This window comes from Brachyhypopomus gauderio, chromosome 18 (assembly GCF_052324685.1).
Source record: "Brachyhypopomus gauderio isolate BG-103 chromosome 18, BGAUD_0.2, whole genome shotgun sequence".
NCBI lineage: Eukaryota > Metazoa > Chordata > Actinopteri > Gymnotiformes > Hypopomidae > Brachyhypopomus > Brachyhypopomus gauderio.
In genome coordinates this window covers 17546731-17565792 of record NC_135228.1, presented here as the reverse complement: position 1 = coordinate 17565792, position 19062 = coordinate 17546731, and the positions used below count along the sequence as shown (strand labels likewise).

The following is a 19062-nucleotide window of genomic DNA, read 5'->3' as shown; positions in this document are numbered from 1 at the left end:
TTTCTAAATATCCAATAGCCTCCTTACAGTTAGCAAACACAATGTACCATTAGAACACTGGAGTGATGGTTGTTGGAAATGGCTCTCCATACATCTATGTAGATATTGCATTAAAAACCAGACGTTTACAGCTAGAATAGTCATTTACCACATTACCAATGTATAGAGTGTATTTTTGATGCATTTATTGTTAGCTAAATTGAAAAAAATAACTGCTTTTCTTTCAAAAATAACATTTCTAAGTGACCCCAAACTTTTGAACGGTAGTGTAGGTCCTTCATCAGCTGTGCAAGAAATGCATAATTCTGTATTGTGTGTGTGTGTGTGTGTGTGTGTGTGTGTGTGTGTGTGTGTGTGTGTGTGTGTGTGTGTGTGTGTGTGTGTGTGTTCATATACTTTTTAAACTGGGAGAAACACAAGAGAATATGACAAGTTATCAGTCAAAGAACCTCTTACTGGTTTCCTATAGGTACACCTATACAGTAATCTTACATAATGAATTAATATTTAAACCTTGAATAAATTTTTCTGGCTCTTGTTGTTTAATGGGAAGCATAACTAAAGGCAAATACTGTGGTTGTTTATTTTTTAGCACTTTCAGAGGATGTCTGTACTTCAGACAATTAACAGACATGGACCAACCACGAGAGCATTAATAATAGGACCAGTTATGCACTGTGTCATAATAAGCACTTCCTCCCTACAGTAGAATGGCAGTCTCCATTCTAGAATAGCAACCAATCATCCGCTGGCTCTCCATATGACAACAGCAGAGCTGGTAAGATTGCTAGTGTGGATCACTCACATGGTTCACATCACATCCCTCAGCCAAGCATCCAGATAATAGATTTCAGTGAAGACTACCCATATCACTATGTAACACATGGTGAAGACAAGCAGAAGCCAGTGATAATTCAAGTTGACCAGACTGCTGCGAGAGGTATTGGCCTTTGTGTTCAGTGGGCCTGAGGTTGACACTGCGTTTGTCCTCCTCCATGACGTCTATGTTGTCTTTGTTTGCCAGTTGCTACTCGTCACCCAGTAGCTTGCACTACTGTTTGTGGATTTTCCAGTGACATATTCCAAATATTCCTGAGGAAATGGATATTCCATTGGTAGTGGAAGTATTCCATTGGTAGGACAGTGATAATGCTCCTACATACTAATCAAACCACTTGTAGTTTAATTGTTTGTGTGTCTGCATAAATAAGGACTTTCTTTTGGCTGAAATGAATACTACATCTGCTTATAAATTAGTAGCATCAGTAGACAGGGTACGTGTGAAATATCACGGAGTGAAGAATGAGAAAGAAGAAAAAGACAAAAAGCAAAAAATACAGAACTCCAGTGTCAGAGTACATGAAAGTGAAGGAAAGTTTATTGATGGACAGAACATACTTGAAGGGAAGGAACAAAGGAGAGGAAGAGTAGAATGTGACAATCCAATGTGACATGGTGTGACTATGGTACAGTTTTTAACACAGCAATGCCAGTCTACAGAACGTGTGAAAAGGTGAATAATCTAAAACCCTTTTTTCAATAACTTGCCTTCACTGGCCTCCTGGTGATTGTCCTCTTACTTTAGCAAATACTTCTTTTGTGTTACAAAATGAAACCTAGCTGATCTTTCCTGAGATCAGATATTCTTAAAAAGCAGTCAAACAATCATTCTTGAAATTCGTCAGTGGGCGAGTGTCAGGGTTCATTCAAGAGTTGTGACAAAACATGTATAAAAAACTAAATTGCTTTACCGTCAGTGCAACAAGAGAAAAGCAGTGGGTGACTCTTCAACACGGTGCCAGGGCCAGACCAGCAGGAAGTTACTGGGTATCGGCCTCATTTGGTTTGATGACATGGCTTCACTTCACAGTAACGATGGATGTGCTGTGAATGGACTCCATGACAGCAGCCAGCCGGCTACAAAGGTCATGAGGTGACTTCCTCACTTTGGGCGGTTCCTTTAGCACCACCCTCTCGGCCGAGCAGTCCAGAACTCTGGGTAAGAACTCGCTCAGCTTCTCCTGCAGAGACTCTGCCCACACCACAGAACACACCAGTGAGCAAGAGGGAAATGCAGTTCAATGTACAGACTTAATTATTATTGATATTTTATCAAATTAATATTCATATTATGTTATTAATATTCATGTTGTGTAATTAATATTCATGTTGTGTGATTAATATTCGCATTTTACTTAATTAACATCCCTATTTTACTTAGTTATTATTCATGTTTTCCATGCTATTATAATGTGGGCAAGAGTCTCACCATCCATATCCTGCTCGAGGTATGAGCACCAGCAGTTCCTGATGGCCTCAATGACTTCCATGTCCTCCTGGCTGACACTGTCCCTCACTATGAGATGCATGCAGGGAATGACGCAGTCGTTCATGATGCTCACTGCCTCGTCCACGTCACTCTTTTCTCCACTCTTAAACAGCATGGTTGCTTTCTCATTCAGCTCCTGCCCAGCACACAACATGAAAAGTCCATGTCTAGTAATGTCCAGGTAAGTACTAGTAATCTTCATTGGCCCCAATAAAAAAAAATGATGGGTAGATTGGCAATGTGGTATGATAATGGAATATCACATCTCAACTACAAAAGCATCCTTCTGTTACAAACTGTTCTGCAGACAAAATACACATACTATTTAATGGCAGCACCAGGGATACACACCTTTAGACATTTTCTCCGGTAAAGTGCAAGAAATTTGTGGTCCACTCCTTTCTTCTCTCCGCTTTTGATTAAGGCTGTGTTGTCTTCGTAAGCGTGTGCAAGATAAATCAGAGCCTCTCGAACTCTGCAGGAGAGGAACAAGCGTGAGCGTATCAGCCAGGAGCGTCTCAGATAAAGAACTACCTCCCGCGCCTCCCAGGGCTTTCACCTACTTCCCATTCTGGTACTGCTCAAGGCCTGTCAACAGGTAGGCAAACACGGTCTTGAACATGCTGTAGTCGTCATGCCATTGCTAGTGGGAGAGTGGATAAGATTAACAGTGGAGTTAAAATCTGTAACTTTGTCAAGATGATAGACGATATGCCGGAAAAGGTTACCAGGCAGTTTCAGTGATTTTACCAGGTATTCCTCCATGTCCATGTCCTCTGGTCGGATGAGGCGAATTTTGGCTCTGGCTTCTCTCATGATACTGATAGACCTGAGAGAGGAACAACTTGTACTTTTCAAACACATCCCGCCTTCACGTACTGGCAACTGCTTATTATCTACTTATTAGCTTATTATTAACGCACCATAGTAATAAACTATTCCTCCAGATGTCCTACATTCCCTCTCCGCCATTCGCACACATCAGGTGACATTAAAATATCACTAGGATACGAGACAGAGGAATGCACAATGCGAACGAAGACGCCTTCTAACACAGACATAATTAAAGGGCAGATGTATCTTATGTCGTGCTTGTTAGCTTGTTATATTTAATAAGATATATAAATATGTATTTCATATATATTTCTATGGGCTGAAGCCTGGAAGTCCGAATGGCACAACACCTGTCGTCAAAGCTCAGATTGCGATCGCCGAACTGGTCCAGCAGCGTTCTCTCGATGATGGGGTTGGGTGCTTTGTTCTGGAAGAGGTAGACCAGCACGTGCTGGAGTCGAGGGTCCTGCTGAGGGGTGACTTCCTCCTGGGAGAGCTCAAACAGCCTGGAGTACTCCTCATGAAACGCCTGCCGGGAAAGCAAGTCAGCCCATCTGGTCAGCCCACAGACACTTTCGCATTACCGCTCTGCTGTTTTATCAGACGCACGAGTCACGCTGGGATCGGGACTACCTTGATGAGGCCGGCCTCAGGGCCTTCACTGTCAAAGACTTGTCTGGCCTTGGCTATGGCAAGTATAATGCCTTGCATGGCTGGGGTAAGCATCATCTGTTTGGGTAAGAAAACAATGCGTCATACGGATTTTTTTTAGCATTCAGTGGCTTAAAAAAAAGCAGTAATATGGAAACCTGTAAATGTGACCAGTCTGTGTTTCTACCTCCTCGTTGTATCCGTCGGTGTCAGAGAGCACCAGGATCTTGCCTACGTTGGGGATCTCCACTTCAGACACCGCACTCACAGGCTGCCTGTCTGTGGCCTCAGAGGGGCTGTCGTCTGCAGACAAGGCTGCTGCCTCAGGCCCTTCAGCCCCTTCAGGCCCTTCAGGCTCCTCAGGTCCCTTAGGCCCTTCAGGCTCCTCAGGTCCCTTAGGCCCTTCAGGCTCCTCAGGACCATCAGGCCCCTGTGTCTTGCACTGTGGCTCCTGCACTGCCTCTGCTCCTGTCGGCTCACTGACAGCCTGACAGGCTGTTCTAGTCTCTGCTTGTGTTTTCCCTCCGTCCTCACAAGATGCCACGAGAGAGCTCTGAGATGGACAGAGAGACCACGACACATTCATTAACATACGCACCACTGCTGTAAAACAAAACCCACAATTTGTGCTGTTGTGCGTGTATCATAAAAATATAGTGACCAGTGTGGAAAAGGTTATTCACATAACCACCCGCTTATAAGTAATTCATTTGCAATTTGCGGATTTCCAGATGAAGAATGCAGCACTTGATGACCACTAGAGGTCATGTTACTACCATCCACAGGCATCTGAGCGCATTACTATTCACAATGCTGCTAATGTCTCAAAGAACTGGATCACATCGGGGGAACATGAGCTACATGAGACCTGATTAAAGTCAAAGAAATCACTAGTATTGATGTCTGAATCAGGACAGTGAGCCCTGTGTACTAATGATAGAGTTGGTGTTGAGACTGAAGACAAGTGATTGAGTTAAACGCTTCAGTACTATATTCTCTAGAAATCGAAGAACTTGAAGCAAAGATGACTCGGGGCACGAATGCTTGCTGATTGAAGTGTCATGAGCCATGACAATTACTCTAAGCAATTGTGCAAATGAGGCCTCATGTTGTGCTTGTCCATAACTCTGCAGGAAGCAGAGACCCCATGATCTATTTAAAGCACGCGTCTCTCACTGTTGACACGGTCCCCAGCAACCTCGGCAAAGCCATGTGTCAGAGACGGTCAGGAATGCTGGCCAGGCCCGTTGTGGCCCCTGAACTCTGGGCCTTATCTCCTTAAAATAGGTTACTGGGCTATGCAAGGTGGTAGGCACAATATTCACCATGGGAAAATTCCAACATCCAGTTAGATTAAGAAGAAGACGTAACACAAATAATTTCACTCTTGCTTGATATTTGATCCCTTTTATATTTTGTCTTTGACTCATCATCTCTATCTTCCTTAACAAACATTTACACCTATATGGTAAGATGTATCAAAATTTTATTTCATTTATATGCTTTCATTTTAAACCTCCCTGTCTTAGGTTCAAACCAAATTCTTTTGCTTCCCTGGTGAGTTCAAAGCAGAAAGTAATATGACTGAAGGTTGACTTTTTACCCTGTTCTGGACTCTTGTCTGTTCAGTCGGCTCAGGTTTGTAATGGCTTAGTTTCCCTTTGATTGTGGCCTAGTTTCCCACTGTTCATCATTCCAAGAAGAGCATGAAATAAAGGCAGTCCAGTATATTATGTTCTAGTATGTTATCTACCACCTGTAAATAGTAATTGTATTGAAATCAACAAATAAAACTATTAATTTTAATGTGGAGTTACAGTTAGGTTAATTCATAAATGCGGAGTTAGCAATCAGAACCTAATCCATATGTACAGTAGCCTACAGGTGTCCTACAAGCCCTGTATGTGACCCATTTCTAAATGGATGGGGTAAGATGGCAAGCTGACCTGACTCTGCTCCTGCCTCTCGTCTGGCTGACCCTGGGTCAGTCTGGGATGGGCAGTGTCCTCAGCCTTCCTGTTTTCCTCCCCACTGCATGGCAACGACGGTGAGGCAAGAGCTTCCGCATCGGCCACCGTCTCTGGGGAGGGCAAGGACCCGGCGTGTGAGGAACCGTCACAGATGTTACTAGCGTCTTTCCTTATGTGGAAAAGGTACTGACCTTCTGAGTCATGGACTGGTGTCTGTGACAGCTCCGTGACTGGTTCTTCAGTTGCCAACTGGGCACACTCTTGATCCAGCTCTGGTGCTGCCTCTGCCTTTAGAGCTGTTTCTGCCTTTAGGGTTTCTTCTGCTTTTAGAGTAGCCTCTGCCTTTAGAGTAGCGTCTGCCTTTAGGGCTGCATCTGCCTTTAGAGCTGCATCTGCCTTTAGGGCTTCTTCTGCCTTTAGGGCTTCTTCTGCCTTTACAGTAGCCTCTGCCTTTAGGGCTTCTTCTGCCTTTAGGGCTTCTTCTGCCTTTAGGGCTGCCTCTGCCTTTAGAGCTGCCTCTGCCTTTAGGGCTGTCTTTGCCTTTAGGGCTGCCTCTGCCTTTAGGGCTGCCTCTGCCATTGGGTGCTGTGGTTCGGAGGTGGGCTCCTCTCCACTGGTGCGAGAGTGGGATGCAGGAGCAGTCACCTCCTCTGGAGGTGCCACACAGAACTGCTCCTCCCACTCCCTCAGCTGCTGCTGGAACCAGCAGTTGTCCTCACGAACATAGCGCCTCAGGATGGGAGGAAGAGAATCCATGCCTTGCAAAACCTGTCCGGTCTCATTATCTGTGTCCTCTTCCATTAAGGCAGAGGACATAATTGAGAAAACAGTGATGCCAAGAGAACACTGATTGCTGGTTCAGCATGCAAACACAACAGAGCAAAGAAATATACACAGAAAACCAAATGCACGAACTTAACAAAAGTCACAGGACTCAACTCAGTGTTTTTACACCAGATATCTTACAGTATGTGTAGACAACTAAATGTTATAGTGAAAATTTCAAATATCTCAACCACCACTCTTCAAGCATAACAAATATGTTATTGCAGAGTAGAGGGTGTCTTATTACATGAATTACGTTCATATTACATGTGTGTAATCTGTCAATCCCATATTAGACTGGGGAATGGGAAAGTACCTGCTATGAGGTGGGGAAGCTTGTCATTGATGTACATGAGACAGTAAGCGCTGGCATTGGTCATGCCTCCATAGGAGTCTCGGACTAGCTCCTCCCAGGACGACTCTGTCACTATGACATCGTTGTACTTGAGCCAGTGTTTATGGGCGTGGTCATAGATGTAAGCCCAGTAATGGCCAGCAGAAGCCTGTCCCTCATGGACCAGGACCGCATGCAGCCTATAAGGCACCTGAAGACGCCACAGAAAACTTTATTCAGGAAAGGCAGTTAAATAGTAAATGCTATGACCTAAATCGACCCCTTCGCAAAGAGCACTGGAAATATAAACATCTCCAGTCTCTAGTGCCAAGGGCAGTTTGGGATATAGACTTTACCTGACACAAACTGTTATCTGAGAACATGCCCTCCAGAGCCTGGCTGACCTTGTCAATGCTGGCCTTCAGCTCTAAATGCAAGGAGAGTGTCCCAATCAATAGGGTGCACCTGAGGCCAGCCTCCTGATACACTCAAACACATTAGGGTATCTTCTCGAAAATAAGGCTGTGCTCTAATACAATACGGTAAAGGGCACAACATGTGGTCCTCAAACAGAAGTCAATACTACTGAGCTCAGAGGGTGCAAACATTTGGTGAACACTCGGTGCAGCAGGGTGATTGTTCATTTCTGTTTTTCCATCGTCATGGAAGACTTCCAAGTGGAATTTCACACAAGAGGGGAAAAATGGTGCCGAAATGCCCGAAGGTCCATGCGAAGGACACACCGTTTATGCTGTTCTCCACCTCCACCCTCCAGCGCTGCAGGCATCCCCTGACGAAGCTCAGCTCCTCCTCCGTCACGCTGTGCGGGGCTGGCTGCAGTGGCCCGTCCATGGGGGGTCTGCACTGCGTGAAGGGCTTGTGTATGGGAGTCCTCTGTGATGCAACCAGTGTGCATCCTGAACCATCGGATGATCCTGCATCATCTGGTTCTGATTGGCTAATGCAGGAGTTCAACATATTAATTATATTTATGCATTGCAATTTCTGTTAGTGCATGTACGGTCTTATGGAACGAGCTCCGTAAAAGCACAGAGATGATCACAGAAGAATGACATTACAAAATATAACACAGTGTTTGGCAAACTGGATCCTGACCAGAGAGACTTTAGGGAAAACGAAACATTTTGATGAAGTCAGTGGATGTTTTTGAACAATTGAATGTTTCTACCAAAGTGTGGTGACAGAGCTTAGGGAAGGCCCTTGCCTGCTGCTCTCTGAGCTGGGATCTGTGGGCGTAATGGTGTTGGTAGGCGATAACGAAGCCGGTGACGTAGTCAGAGGTTTTGTGGTAGCGAACTCCAGCACGTATTGCAGCATGTCTGGCAGTGGGTGTTTGGTTGGCCCGGAGCCGTAGTTTTTGTAGCTTTGAAATAAAGAGAATACAAACGCAACGACCGAGTGACATTTAGAAAATTCCTGCTCTAAAGGCATGAAAAAAAAACTCATCAAGTTCTGAACTGACCTCTCAAGTTTCTGCTGCAGTATCGTTAACTGGTCCTTGAGCCTCTTAACCTCTCCTCTTCTTCCATGAGTCTGTTCAACATTTTTGTGAAGGTACCTGCTCGTATAATACAGACGACAACTAGGATAAGACACTAGCTCGTGATCTACAGTATAAAAAAATACTGTGGACAAATTGAACATACATTGGACGTACGTCTTCTCCTTACCTATCCATATAAATAATCTGGGGGAACTCAAGTTTTTTGTGTATTTTTTCTGGCCGTCCTAAAGACTGATTGAACTCAAATCTAGAGAGCTCAAAAGTCAACACAGGTGGCAACTTTGAGAACCATCTCTGAAAAGAGCAAAGTTACACATATTTAGGCAATTTGTTGTTGCATCTAATGCAGTAACAAAAATTGTACTTCATATCAGAGCACCGACCTCCTGGCCAGAAGAAACTGTCTGATCACAATGGAGGGACTCGATCTCACCCGCCATCATGGCACCCTCCAAACATTCATCCAGGTTGTTGAACCCGTTCACCTGGAGAGGGTACTGTCCAAACTGCTCGATGGTGGACAGAGTTGCACCTGGATACAGTTAAGTCAAAATCAATAACATTCATAATAATGTCAGAAATAATAACAAGCAGAGCACCAATACAAATGTTTTTTTTCATACCCTCATGAACTCTCTGAGCTAAAAATGTCCCGTAGAAAAGTTGAACCATGGGGTTGTCCTGTTTATCCTCTGGATTACTGAAAATAGGAGATTCCAAATTAATTTCGAAAAATACAAATAAGACTTATAAAAACAACAATATGAAACTAAAATGGATTTTTAAAAGCTGCTTGTTTTAAGCTTTTAAGATTACCTTCCATTGGCTGTAAGCTGGAAGGCATCCTCGAGCCAGTCAAGCAGCTTGTGTGTGAACTCACTAACATCCTGGAAGAATCAAGCCAAGTACAGTCCCTACTGAAGTATGTTACTGTGTATCTGATCCATCTGCTGAGTGCTAGAATCATTTAAAGTGTCCCTCACCCACAAACCCGGACTTTCATATTCGTGAGGGCCAGTGGAATATGTCAGTTCACTGTGTTCAATTAAGGTTCTGTCCTGCTTGGTAAGCATGTGTCTCAGTACCTGTTGTGCCTCGCTGGTTCTGAATGCGTCCCTGAGGAGCTCCACAGCAGCAGACGGGTCCACAAACCGGCGGGTTGAGCCCACCATGAGGGCGAAGAGGCATCGCAACTCCTGCATGAAAGCTATGTTCCTCTTCTCCTGAAACCCAGAAGCCCTGGCTCAGGTCACATATACGCAGAGGTAGCACTGCACTGGTACTGAAGAGCACTTCTCACCATGAGGTAAACAAACAAACGCCACTGAATCCTATATATAAAATACAGCTAAATGGCACTTTGACGCAAAGGTACTTTTTTTTTTTTACATCCCAGAAGGGATCCCAAAGTGAGCGTGTGAGAATGTTAGTGAGAATATGAGCCAGATCCTCCCAGGTGACTGATTACTCACAGAGTGGCTCTTGCATTTCTCCAGCACGCGCTCAGACAAGCAGTAATTGAGCACCAGTCTGCGGAACACCGGCAGATGGAACAGAGACTGAGAAGAACAAAAGCAAAACAGGTTCTCCATGACTCTGGTGTCTCACCCGGTCTTCATTTGATTACATTTACTACAGCGCACATTCGCAAATAATGTGTAACGGCTGAGGTGAATTTTTTGATGTTAAGCAGTTAAAGGTTGGTCAGCGATGAAATAAACATGAATGGTTTTCATTACAAAATTACTGGTGGCAGGAATTCTGAAGTATTTGGGTAGAAATTTAAGTGAAACGGATCAAACATCAGCTCCAGTTAACGCATGGCACCTTAGAAATATACAGTAGCACACTTGCCATTAGACAATGTGAAGCAAATGGTAAGGTAGACAAAAATATAGATAAATGACAGTGTAAAAGCTCTAGTTTCTATTGACATCACTATCAGATTTTTAGTTGCAGATTTTAGTTTATTTTGCATCTCAACTAAACATATTTACATGAAACATCAAATACACTGTATATCATTATGCACTATTTAATTAGCTTTGTGGTCCATCAGTATCAATGTAAGTTTGAATTTCAACACAGACATATGAGAAGCCTAGCTAAATCATTTTGAAATAACCATAATAGAATTAGAATGCTGAGATGCTTTTACATTGCAGAAATAAGAGAAGCAGCCTCATCTTTTCGAGCCTCCTGTCATTAGCAACGCTGGTAATTTCATTTGTGCTGTATGACTGGATTACAGTCTAGATAAGAACATTCTGAACCTTTTTGTTCAGTTAATAGCACACTGTTCTGCAACTGAACCTACTGAAGTCACATGTTGTTCAAACAGCAGCAGAATGCACTCTTGCGTCTGAAACAATCAATCGAACAGCCCGGTTCTTCTCTGACAGCCACATGATCGTCCATCTCTATAATATTATACAGAGCACACATCGCCGACCCCTAACAAACGAACGGACCCGACGGCTAAGACAAATGTTCCGAGTCGTACGTGCGCCCACCTGAATGACAGCGCTGAACCAGCAGGTGTTGCCCACGTTGCGTATGCCCACAGGCCAGCCTTCCTGTCGGATCCAGTCTGCTGGGCTGCAGCACTCCCCCGACACCTCATCCCTCTTCCTCTTCATGCGGGCGGCGTTCTCCTCCGCGCTGGCCTCCAGAGCCCTGGGGGACAGTACAGCCCAGGCCCAATTAGTGCGAGAGGCTCACCGTACCGCTCGGTGTTTGCATCACTTCAACGGGCCCATAGGTTCTGCTCTTTTGAAGCAGCCATTTTGTGCGGCTGAGGGAGGTTTCGGGAGTGTGTCCCTGTGCGGATACCTGTGGAGTTCCCTCTCCTCCGCTTGAGCCTGCTGGGATTCCTGCAGGCTTAGCTCAATGGCCGTCTGCAGGTCATCTTTAGCTGGGCATAAGGGGATTGAATGAGATGTACAAGGAAAAAAAAGGGAAAACGGAAAATCTGATCCGTATCTGATCCACTGTAGTGATCATGCATTTTCAACACTGTAACGCATGATATACACACATGACTTATTTGTGTTTCTCAAAGAAAAAGCAGCAATCTTCTTCTGTTGTGCTTTCTGTATAACATCTGTATGTAACATAACATTCAAAATTAAAGCTTTAATATCAGTAGAAGTGCTTATACTATGGGATTAATGTTATCGCAGAGAGCTTACTGCCTTGTGCGTCAGTGGCTTCTCTGTGATGGCTGGCAGCAGACGGCCCCTCGCACGTCTGCCCCTCCTGAGCTGATTGTGAGGTAAGGAAGCCAACAGCATGACTAATGTCACCTTGGCTGGCCTGGAATTAAAAAAAGGACACTGGTTGAAGCACCTGGCCAGTGACTCACCTTTCACGAGGTTTTGTGTGAAGAAGCTGCTTTCACTTTTCTTTTTGACTTGTGAACTCAAAGTTAAGGTATCATATATTTAGCTTGGGGAACCTGTTCAGTCAGTCCACTGTAACTGATTAGGAAAACCACACATGGTGTGATGTACATGTATACTGATGCGGGTGTCGTTTATGGTCATTTTCAATCTAGGTGAACGTAAGGCAAATTGAGTTATGATATTTGCTGTCAGTACACTGAGGTCATGTCAGTTTGTACCTACTTTCAGGGCGCTCTCGAGAACCTTCAAGTCATGAATCCCAGTGATCTCCGTCAGCTGGTTAAGCAGCGTTTGATTCTAAACAAACAACTCATCATAATCAGCACAGTGAGCAGAAGAGGACGCTACGTGTGCAAACTAATGACTCCACAAACTTAGCCAATGATATAAGAAGCAATCTGCCATTAGAGCCACCACCTCAAGTACTCTGCTTAAGGCTCTAATGTCACCTGAATGGGGAGTTACAGGAGTACCACAGAGTACACACTAAATTACACATGGAAGACTCTCATAAGATAACATTTCACCAGAGACGTTCTCCACGCAGATAAACGTGCCTCTCTGTGTGACTGCACATTAGACAAACCCATTTCGATACTCAGATCAAATGCTCCCCTTTGTTAGACACTGTATGGCACATATCTCTGGCATAGGTGGCATGTAAATATTAAAAACACCATGGGCCACATGAGAACAGCATGGGGGGTGAGGGGCTATATTAGGTTGCTCTGGCAGCAGGTGGGAATGTCAGATTGGCTTTGGAGGAAGCCAGGAACGCTACCCTGGGAGCAGGAGACATATATGGAGAGCTGAGGCCCCAGAGCCATGGCTCACACGCTATTTTAGGCCCCTGACACAGATAACGCCTCTGTTTATCGTGGCCCTCAGGCCAGGGAGGCATAAATAATGGGGGAAAAAATCACTAACCCTTGACAGAGATTGGAGGACATAGAGTGACACAATCATTAGTCATTAATTCATTAAAGTATGACCATAAAGCTAACACAGGAGCAAACAAATATAGATTCCTAAAGAACACAGTGTGCAAGAACTTGGCAACAACAGACAAGCAAATGTTCTTTTCCCATGCTTACTCACAGCTGTTTGGTCCATAGATTAAATATGAAAGCAACTGTAGTACTCATATTTTTATATGATCTACATGGTCAAGAACTGGAGAAAACTCCCAGGGTGGGAAACGGTCTCTGCTATGCACTCACAATAACACTATCAGTGCTACAGTTAACTGCCTAAACAGTGATGCGGTACATAAACAAATACATTTAAAATACTGACTTGTGCTGGTAATGTATAAATAGATTAAATAAATTGAAGATCGTTTATACATAAGAAATAATCAAATCCACAAAATTAAATAATGGTTCGAAAGCGGAAGGCTATTTAAATAGTTTATGTTCGTTTAAATAATACGACAAAAGTTATCAACGTCTGCAACTGTACGAAAAAAAAGCGTACTAGCATACTAGCCTACTTCTCACCGAGTTTGCCGAGTTTTCCCCATGTTCACAATCTCGTTCAACTCTCATGGCAGCAGAGCAGGATACTTTTCCCCAGCTTGCTCAGCCCTGGTGTCGGTGTATGACCCACTCCATGTACCGCTCCCTCACATACACCAACAACAGGACAAGCCACGTTGCCCCCTGCAGACTCAAAGCGCACACAGTGGCCAGATGGCAGTCAGAATGAAGAGATATAGCCAGTGAACCTATCGTCTCTTCTTACTGTTTCATTTTAGTGAAGAACAAAAAAACCATTCAGTTGTTTTCAATTAAAAAGCAAAATTCTAAAAGAAAAAAAAAAGACTTGATCAAATCACCTGTACCTGATAACACAATAACACACTTCTGTTTCGAAAAAATGCATGTGGTATTCATTGGTATTCATTGCATATTAAAAGTAAGAAATGTGGCTTTGTCTGGGTTCAAGGAAGCCCCAGGGGAGAAAAATTCATCGTATTTGGCTTTAGGTCCACTGAGGCTATTGAAATGCTTTATGTCTATAACAAGAAAGAAAAGATCCTAATACTCTCCACAAGCTCTGAGTCCTGTGAGGGGGCAGTCACTAGAGATGTCAATTTCCTGCTTTCTAGCAGTATCATTTTACCATCATCATAGAAAATCAATGAACTACGGTCGGTACCAAAGGTTTTATGCCTCTGCACACTGTAGATGTAAGCGAAGACCAATCCTGAACCTGTCTACATTTGCTTTCAGGAAGAGCATTAGTTTAAGCTGCAAACATTTTAGCATTTATACAGGAATATATCTGGATGTTCTTACCTAAACCTGCAACTGAAGACATAAAGTATGTCTGTAAAATTCTTGTTGTGTGTCCTTCTCACAGGTAAGTGTTGACAATTTAACTTGTATTAATTTTCTGTGTACTCCTTTTTAGGCATGACAAAAGAGCATATGTAGTGTAATGGTTTTAGCCTAAAATGTTTTTATTGACAATACATATATATAATACAACTGTACAAAAAAAACAACTTTTTCATGTATTCTTGCTCTGTTGACTGAGTTGATCTGTATAGCTGGTGTGTGGATGTATAAACTTTTATTTAAGATACATTTTAATAGTACAATGCTTGCAGGGTATTTGAACAACCCACATTATATTTCAAATAACTAAAACTATAGTACAATTAAAATGTCACAAAAACAGTTTTAAAACTGAATTAACATTGTATGTCCTATTATATGTGTAAACTGCTTATAGCACAGAAAGCATTGTTCTGCATGTGACTAGAATGTCTTCTGTAGCGCCTATGGTTGCTAATGTACAATCGTCTCTGCTAAGTGATCGGTCAGGCTGATTCAGTACCAGAGAAGCCAAAGAGATCCGCCTTGAACCAGCTGACCCGGACACTGCTACGCAAGTATGACTGCGGTGTCCGACCCGTTCAGAATTGGACCAGCCCTACTGTGGTCTTCATAGACCTTATCATCCAGTCTGTTCTAGAAGTGGTGAGTTTGACCAATTTATCAGCAAACTGTTCTCTGTGGTACATTCTTCACAATTCTTCACATCTCAAACTGCTGTTTGGACAGGTAGTTTTTAAGCAAAATCACACAATATATTTTCTAACTAAAATGTTTGTGTTTGATTGGCCCTTACAAGTCATGTCCTTTGTTGAAAAGTACTGACATTCCCTTATGTTTGTTTGACACAGGATGGACAGACCCAAAAAGTGACAACAAGTATTTGGTATCGCCAAGTTGGTATCAATTTATTGGCGTATGATATAAGTCAAATTCAGTTAATTCATGTGTCTAAATTTGTTAAATGATGTTGACTGCATATTTACTTCAAAATGCATACTAAACTATATTTCTTTTTACAATTCTAGATCTGGAAAGATGAGTTTCTTGTGTGGGATCCTGAGGAATTTGATGGAATCACAGAAATATCACTTTCTTCTGATGCTATCTGGGTGCCTGATATCATCATCAGTGAATTGTTAGAATAAACATATATTTAAATATGCCCTTGGTGTTCAGATAAACCTGTCATATACTTCTATCAGTAAACTAAATTAACCCTATGAACAATACTTAACAAGGTGTTTGGACGACTTACACCTCGGTTTCATGCATTTCCCTCTCGTTTATCTCTCTCAAGTGTGGATGAGGGCAAATCTCCTGCTGTTCCATACGTGTACGTCAACTCCTCTGGAACAGTGAAGAACTACAAACCCATTCAGGTGGTCTCGGCCTGTGACTTAGAGTTGTATGCCTTTCCCTTTGACAAGCAGAAGTGCACTCTGACCTTCCGCAGCTGGCTTCACTCAGGTACACCTCCCCCTCGTGCCCTTTACGTGAGCCCACCCTTCTTCCTCACACACCGTCCTGCATTTAAACACAACTCAGCTAATTTCACAGATTGGTGTCACACACACACACACACACACACACACACACACACACACACACACACACACACACACACACACACACAAATCTCTCAATCTCTCAGTTGTGTGTTTGTGGGTAGATGGGTGGGTTTGTTGAGGACTCTCATTTTCAGAGACTAACACCCCCCCCCCCCCACCTCCAATAGACACGGGAGGTGTATGTGTATATTGTAAATGTTTAAAATCTCATAAAATCTTGGTCTAGTGGAACTGACCCGTGTTGATGTCTCTTTGCAGTGAACGAAGTGGACTTGGCCCTGTGGAGGAGTCCTGCAGAGATAGCCAACGACACCGGGGAGTTCATGAATGATGGGGAGTGGGAGCTACTTGAAGTGCCCTCTCATTACTGGAAACTGAACTTGGCTGACAGGGACTATGCCCACATTCAGTTTAATGTGCGTCTCAACACTTGCTCGTTGGGAAACAATATGAACATCCCCTTGTATTGTACATTAAAAACAAGTACCAAAAGTTATTTTACAACAGATTTGCAAATTCTCTACATATTGATATAAAAACGCTGTCCAACTGCCCAGTGGGGATTTGATTGCATTCCCAACACCTGCATGTCATTATTACCCGGCTATCTCAGGGACACAGAAAATGAAACTATTTGTACTGTCATATGTTAGTTTTTCCTCAACTTCCACTGAGAAGTCAGATTAAAAAAAAGTCTTTAGGTCACACTCAGGTATTGGCAGAGATGTGACATATGTCACCGCACATACACTAAGCTCTCTGCCGCTGTTAGCAATGGTGCGGTAATGCTTATAGATGTGGCTTAACGATGGACAGGGTGCTGAGAGGATGAGGATAATGAGTCTGTCTCTATGGCGTTTGATCAATGGTCTCAAGGCTCGGTGGCAGGATCGGACCGCTGGGTGAACGACCCCGTTACGCCAAGACGTGCACGCCGGGGGAAACGCCAAGGCGCTTTGATTACCTTGGCTCCATGGCTCATTGGCGGAAGCCATTTAGGGATCCATATTTGTGTTTTCCTTCATGGCCGAAATGGGTGGGGTGCGGGTGGGGGAGGGGAGCGTTTAAGTCGGTGTGAAATTGGTCTTTGTTGTACTGTGAAAGTTTAAGCAGCCTTAAAGGAGGCAAAGTGAAATGCATGGTTAGCTGGTCCCACTTAAAGGCACTGAGAGGAAACAGAGCTAGCTATTTGCTCTCTATTTTCAGAGCAGTTACTGTAGTCTTAACTATAGACTGTAGATAATTTAAACCTATCTATCTATCTATCTATCTATCTATCTATCTATCTATCTATCTATCTATCTATCTATCTATCTATCTATCTATCTATCTATCTATCCATCCATCCATCCATCCATCCATCCATCAGCCTCAGTCTGGCCCTCCTAGTGTGTCTGTGCTGTTTAAATGTCTTGTTTTAACACCACTGCTTTGTAGTGCAGTGGTGGGCCTGGTGCAGCTTGTTACCAAATTGTACTCTTTTGTCCATGTCCCCTGTAGGTGTTAATCCGCCGACGCCCCCTGCTGTATGTGGTGAGTTTACTGATTCCTAGCATCTTTCTGATGGTGGTGGATGTCATCAGCTTCTACCTACCCCCAAACAGTGGCACCCGAATCAGCTTCAAAACCAGCATTCTGCTGGGTTACACAGTGTTCAGAGTTAATCTGATGGACGAGATCCCTGCTACGGCCATCAAAACCCCACTTATAGGTATGCTGTCAAATCAGGTGTTTGGCGTTCTTCGTGCATCATGCCTGTCAATTCTTTTTGTGTTATTTTGTTATTTGTTATTGTGTTATTTTTGTAGGTGTTTTCTTTGTTGTTTGTATGGCCCTCCTGGTTCTCAGTCTGGCCAAGTCCATTTTTGTAGTGAAACTGCTGCATCACAGTGAAAAAGAAGTAAAGGAGATGTCCATCTCTGCCTGCTTACTGGACAAATATGGTTCAACTGACCAGACTTTCAGTGAGAGTCTATTCACCTCGCTGGGGACCCTGGACAACATAGATCATTCAGGAGGTGGGGGGAATACAGCATCTTGTCTTCTCTCATAAAAACCCTTATTTGGGTGGAGTTGATTGACAGGACAGCAATTAAGCGCAATATAAATTACATACAATACACAGCATTCATTATCTTGTTTAGACACTTGTCTTTTTTATGTTTCCAGGCTGCGAGTTTGATCTCTCACCCGAGACAGACCTGCTCTCTCTGACGGAGGCTCCAGACCGTGTCCCGCACCTGGAGAAGCTCCTGCAGGAGGTTGTGTCTCTTCGTCTCCACCTGCAGGAGGAGGAGAACGACAACGCAGCTCAGGTGGACTGGCTGGCGCTCTGTTACAAAGTGGACAAGTTCCTGTTCCGCGTTTACCTGCTCATCCTGCTCGTCTACTCCAGCACCCTCCTGCTGCTGTGGGGCCGGTGGAGCACAGACTGAGAGGGTCAGAACCACAGACATGCACATGAATGGACTGAGAGGGTCAGAACCACAGACATGCACATGAATGGACTGTGGATCACCAGTAAGACATAGTCAATGTACTCTGTGTAATAAAAAATGTAAAATGTATAAATAAAGTCTGGTAAAATAATCAGGTCTAAAAGTCGATGAGTGGACGTTTATCTGATGGTGTCAACTCCATACTGCATAGGCCATGTTGGTGCCATAAAAAATTGATATTTATATATCTGTAGTCCAATTTATTTCACACCTTTAGGGATATTTAAAAATGGGGTCTGCTTATGTAAATTGTGGAATGGAAAGATTTCTGAAATAAAAAAATCTGTAATCACATGTCACACATGGTCTTCCTGAACAATAAAACATCTATAAGCCAAGTAAGAGTTCGGAAGCATTTATCTTCTTGAACAAGATATATTCAGCTTCAACCTGGAAGCTGCTTGAACTAGTTATTTTCTGCAGTGAATGTCTCTGAAATTCTGTTCAGCAAAGGCAACTAATTCTAGATATGGACACTATATCATCACAGTTTTGGTGTATTAGTGCACACACATTAGTATAATAGATTAATATTTAGTATTTGTCCTGTAATAATAATGTTTATCTTTTAACCGAAAGAGAATCATATCACAGATTAACATATTAAACTCGCGTGTGCTCATTTGCTCACTGAAAGATAAATCACAGCCATATGCGGGTCACTACAGTTAGTCTTCATTACACAGTGTTTCTGAACTGGCTGTCCAGTAAGAAAATAAAACCTAATTTAATTCCTCAACAAATTTCTGGTAATATTTTCCTGGCACAAATCTAATCAG

General features: G+C 43.3%; 2 protein-coding genes across 3 annotated transcripts; one reads left to right on the top strand and one right to left on the bottom strand.

Annotated features, from left to right (window-relative positions):
- Positions 1-1350: 1350 nt before the first annotated feature.
- On the bottom strand, positions 1351-13577 carry usp28 (ubiquitin specific peptidase 28). Of its 2 annotated transcripts, XM_076980016.1 has the most exons (26): positions 13372-13577; positions 12095-12169; positions 11660-11783; positions 11301-11382; positions 10982-11144; positions 9941-10027; positions 9554-9691; positions 9285-9355; positions 9092-9168; positions 8852-9000; positions 8635-8762; positions 8427-8522; positions 8169-8327; positions 7687-7901; positions 7300-7370; positions 6926-7154; positions 5976-6578; positions 5761-5894; positions 4002-4367; positions 3797-3892; positions 3514-3692; positions 3080-3158; positions 2893-2972; positions 2681-2804; positions 2270-2465; positions 1351-2032 (listed from the first exon to the last, which is right to left on the bottom strand). In XM_076980016.1, exons 1-26 carry the CDS (start codon positions 13417-13419, stop codon positions 1860-1862), a joined length of 3942 nt encoding a protein of 1313 aa, XP_076836131.1. In that variant the 5' UTR covers positions 13420-13577; the 3' UTR covers positions 1351-1859. The 2 variants fall into 2 exon arrangements, with proteins under 2 accessions (XP_076836131.1, XP_076836132.1); XM_076980017.1 differs by lacking the exon at positions 12095-12169 and having other exon boundaries at positions 13372-13575.
- Positions 13578-14054: 477 nt separating this feature from the next.
- htr3b (5-hydroxytryptamine (serotonin) receptor 3B) lies at positions 14055-18493 on the top strand. The gene is made up of 9 exons (XM_076980131.1): positions 14055-14236; positions 14693-14859; positions 15066-15110; positions 15243-15352; positions 15515-15684; positions 16044-16201; positions 17286-17496; positions 17594-17803; positions 17955-18493. Exons 1-9 carry the CDS (start codon positions 14200-14202, stop codon positions 18218-18220), a joined length of 1374 nt encoding a protein of 457 aa, XP_076836246.1. The 5' UTR covers positions 14055-14199; the 3' UTR covers positions 18221-18493.
- Positions 18494-19062: the final 569 nt, after the last annotated feature.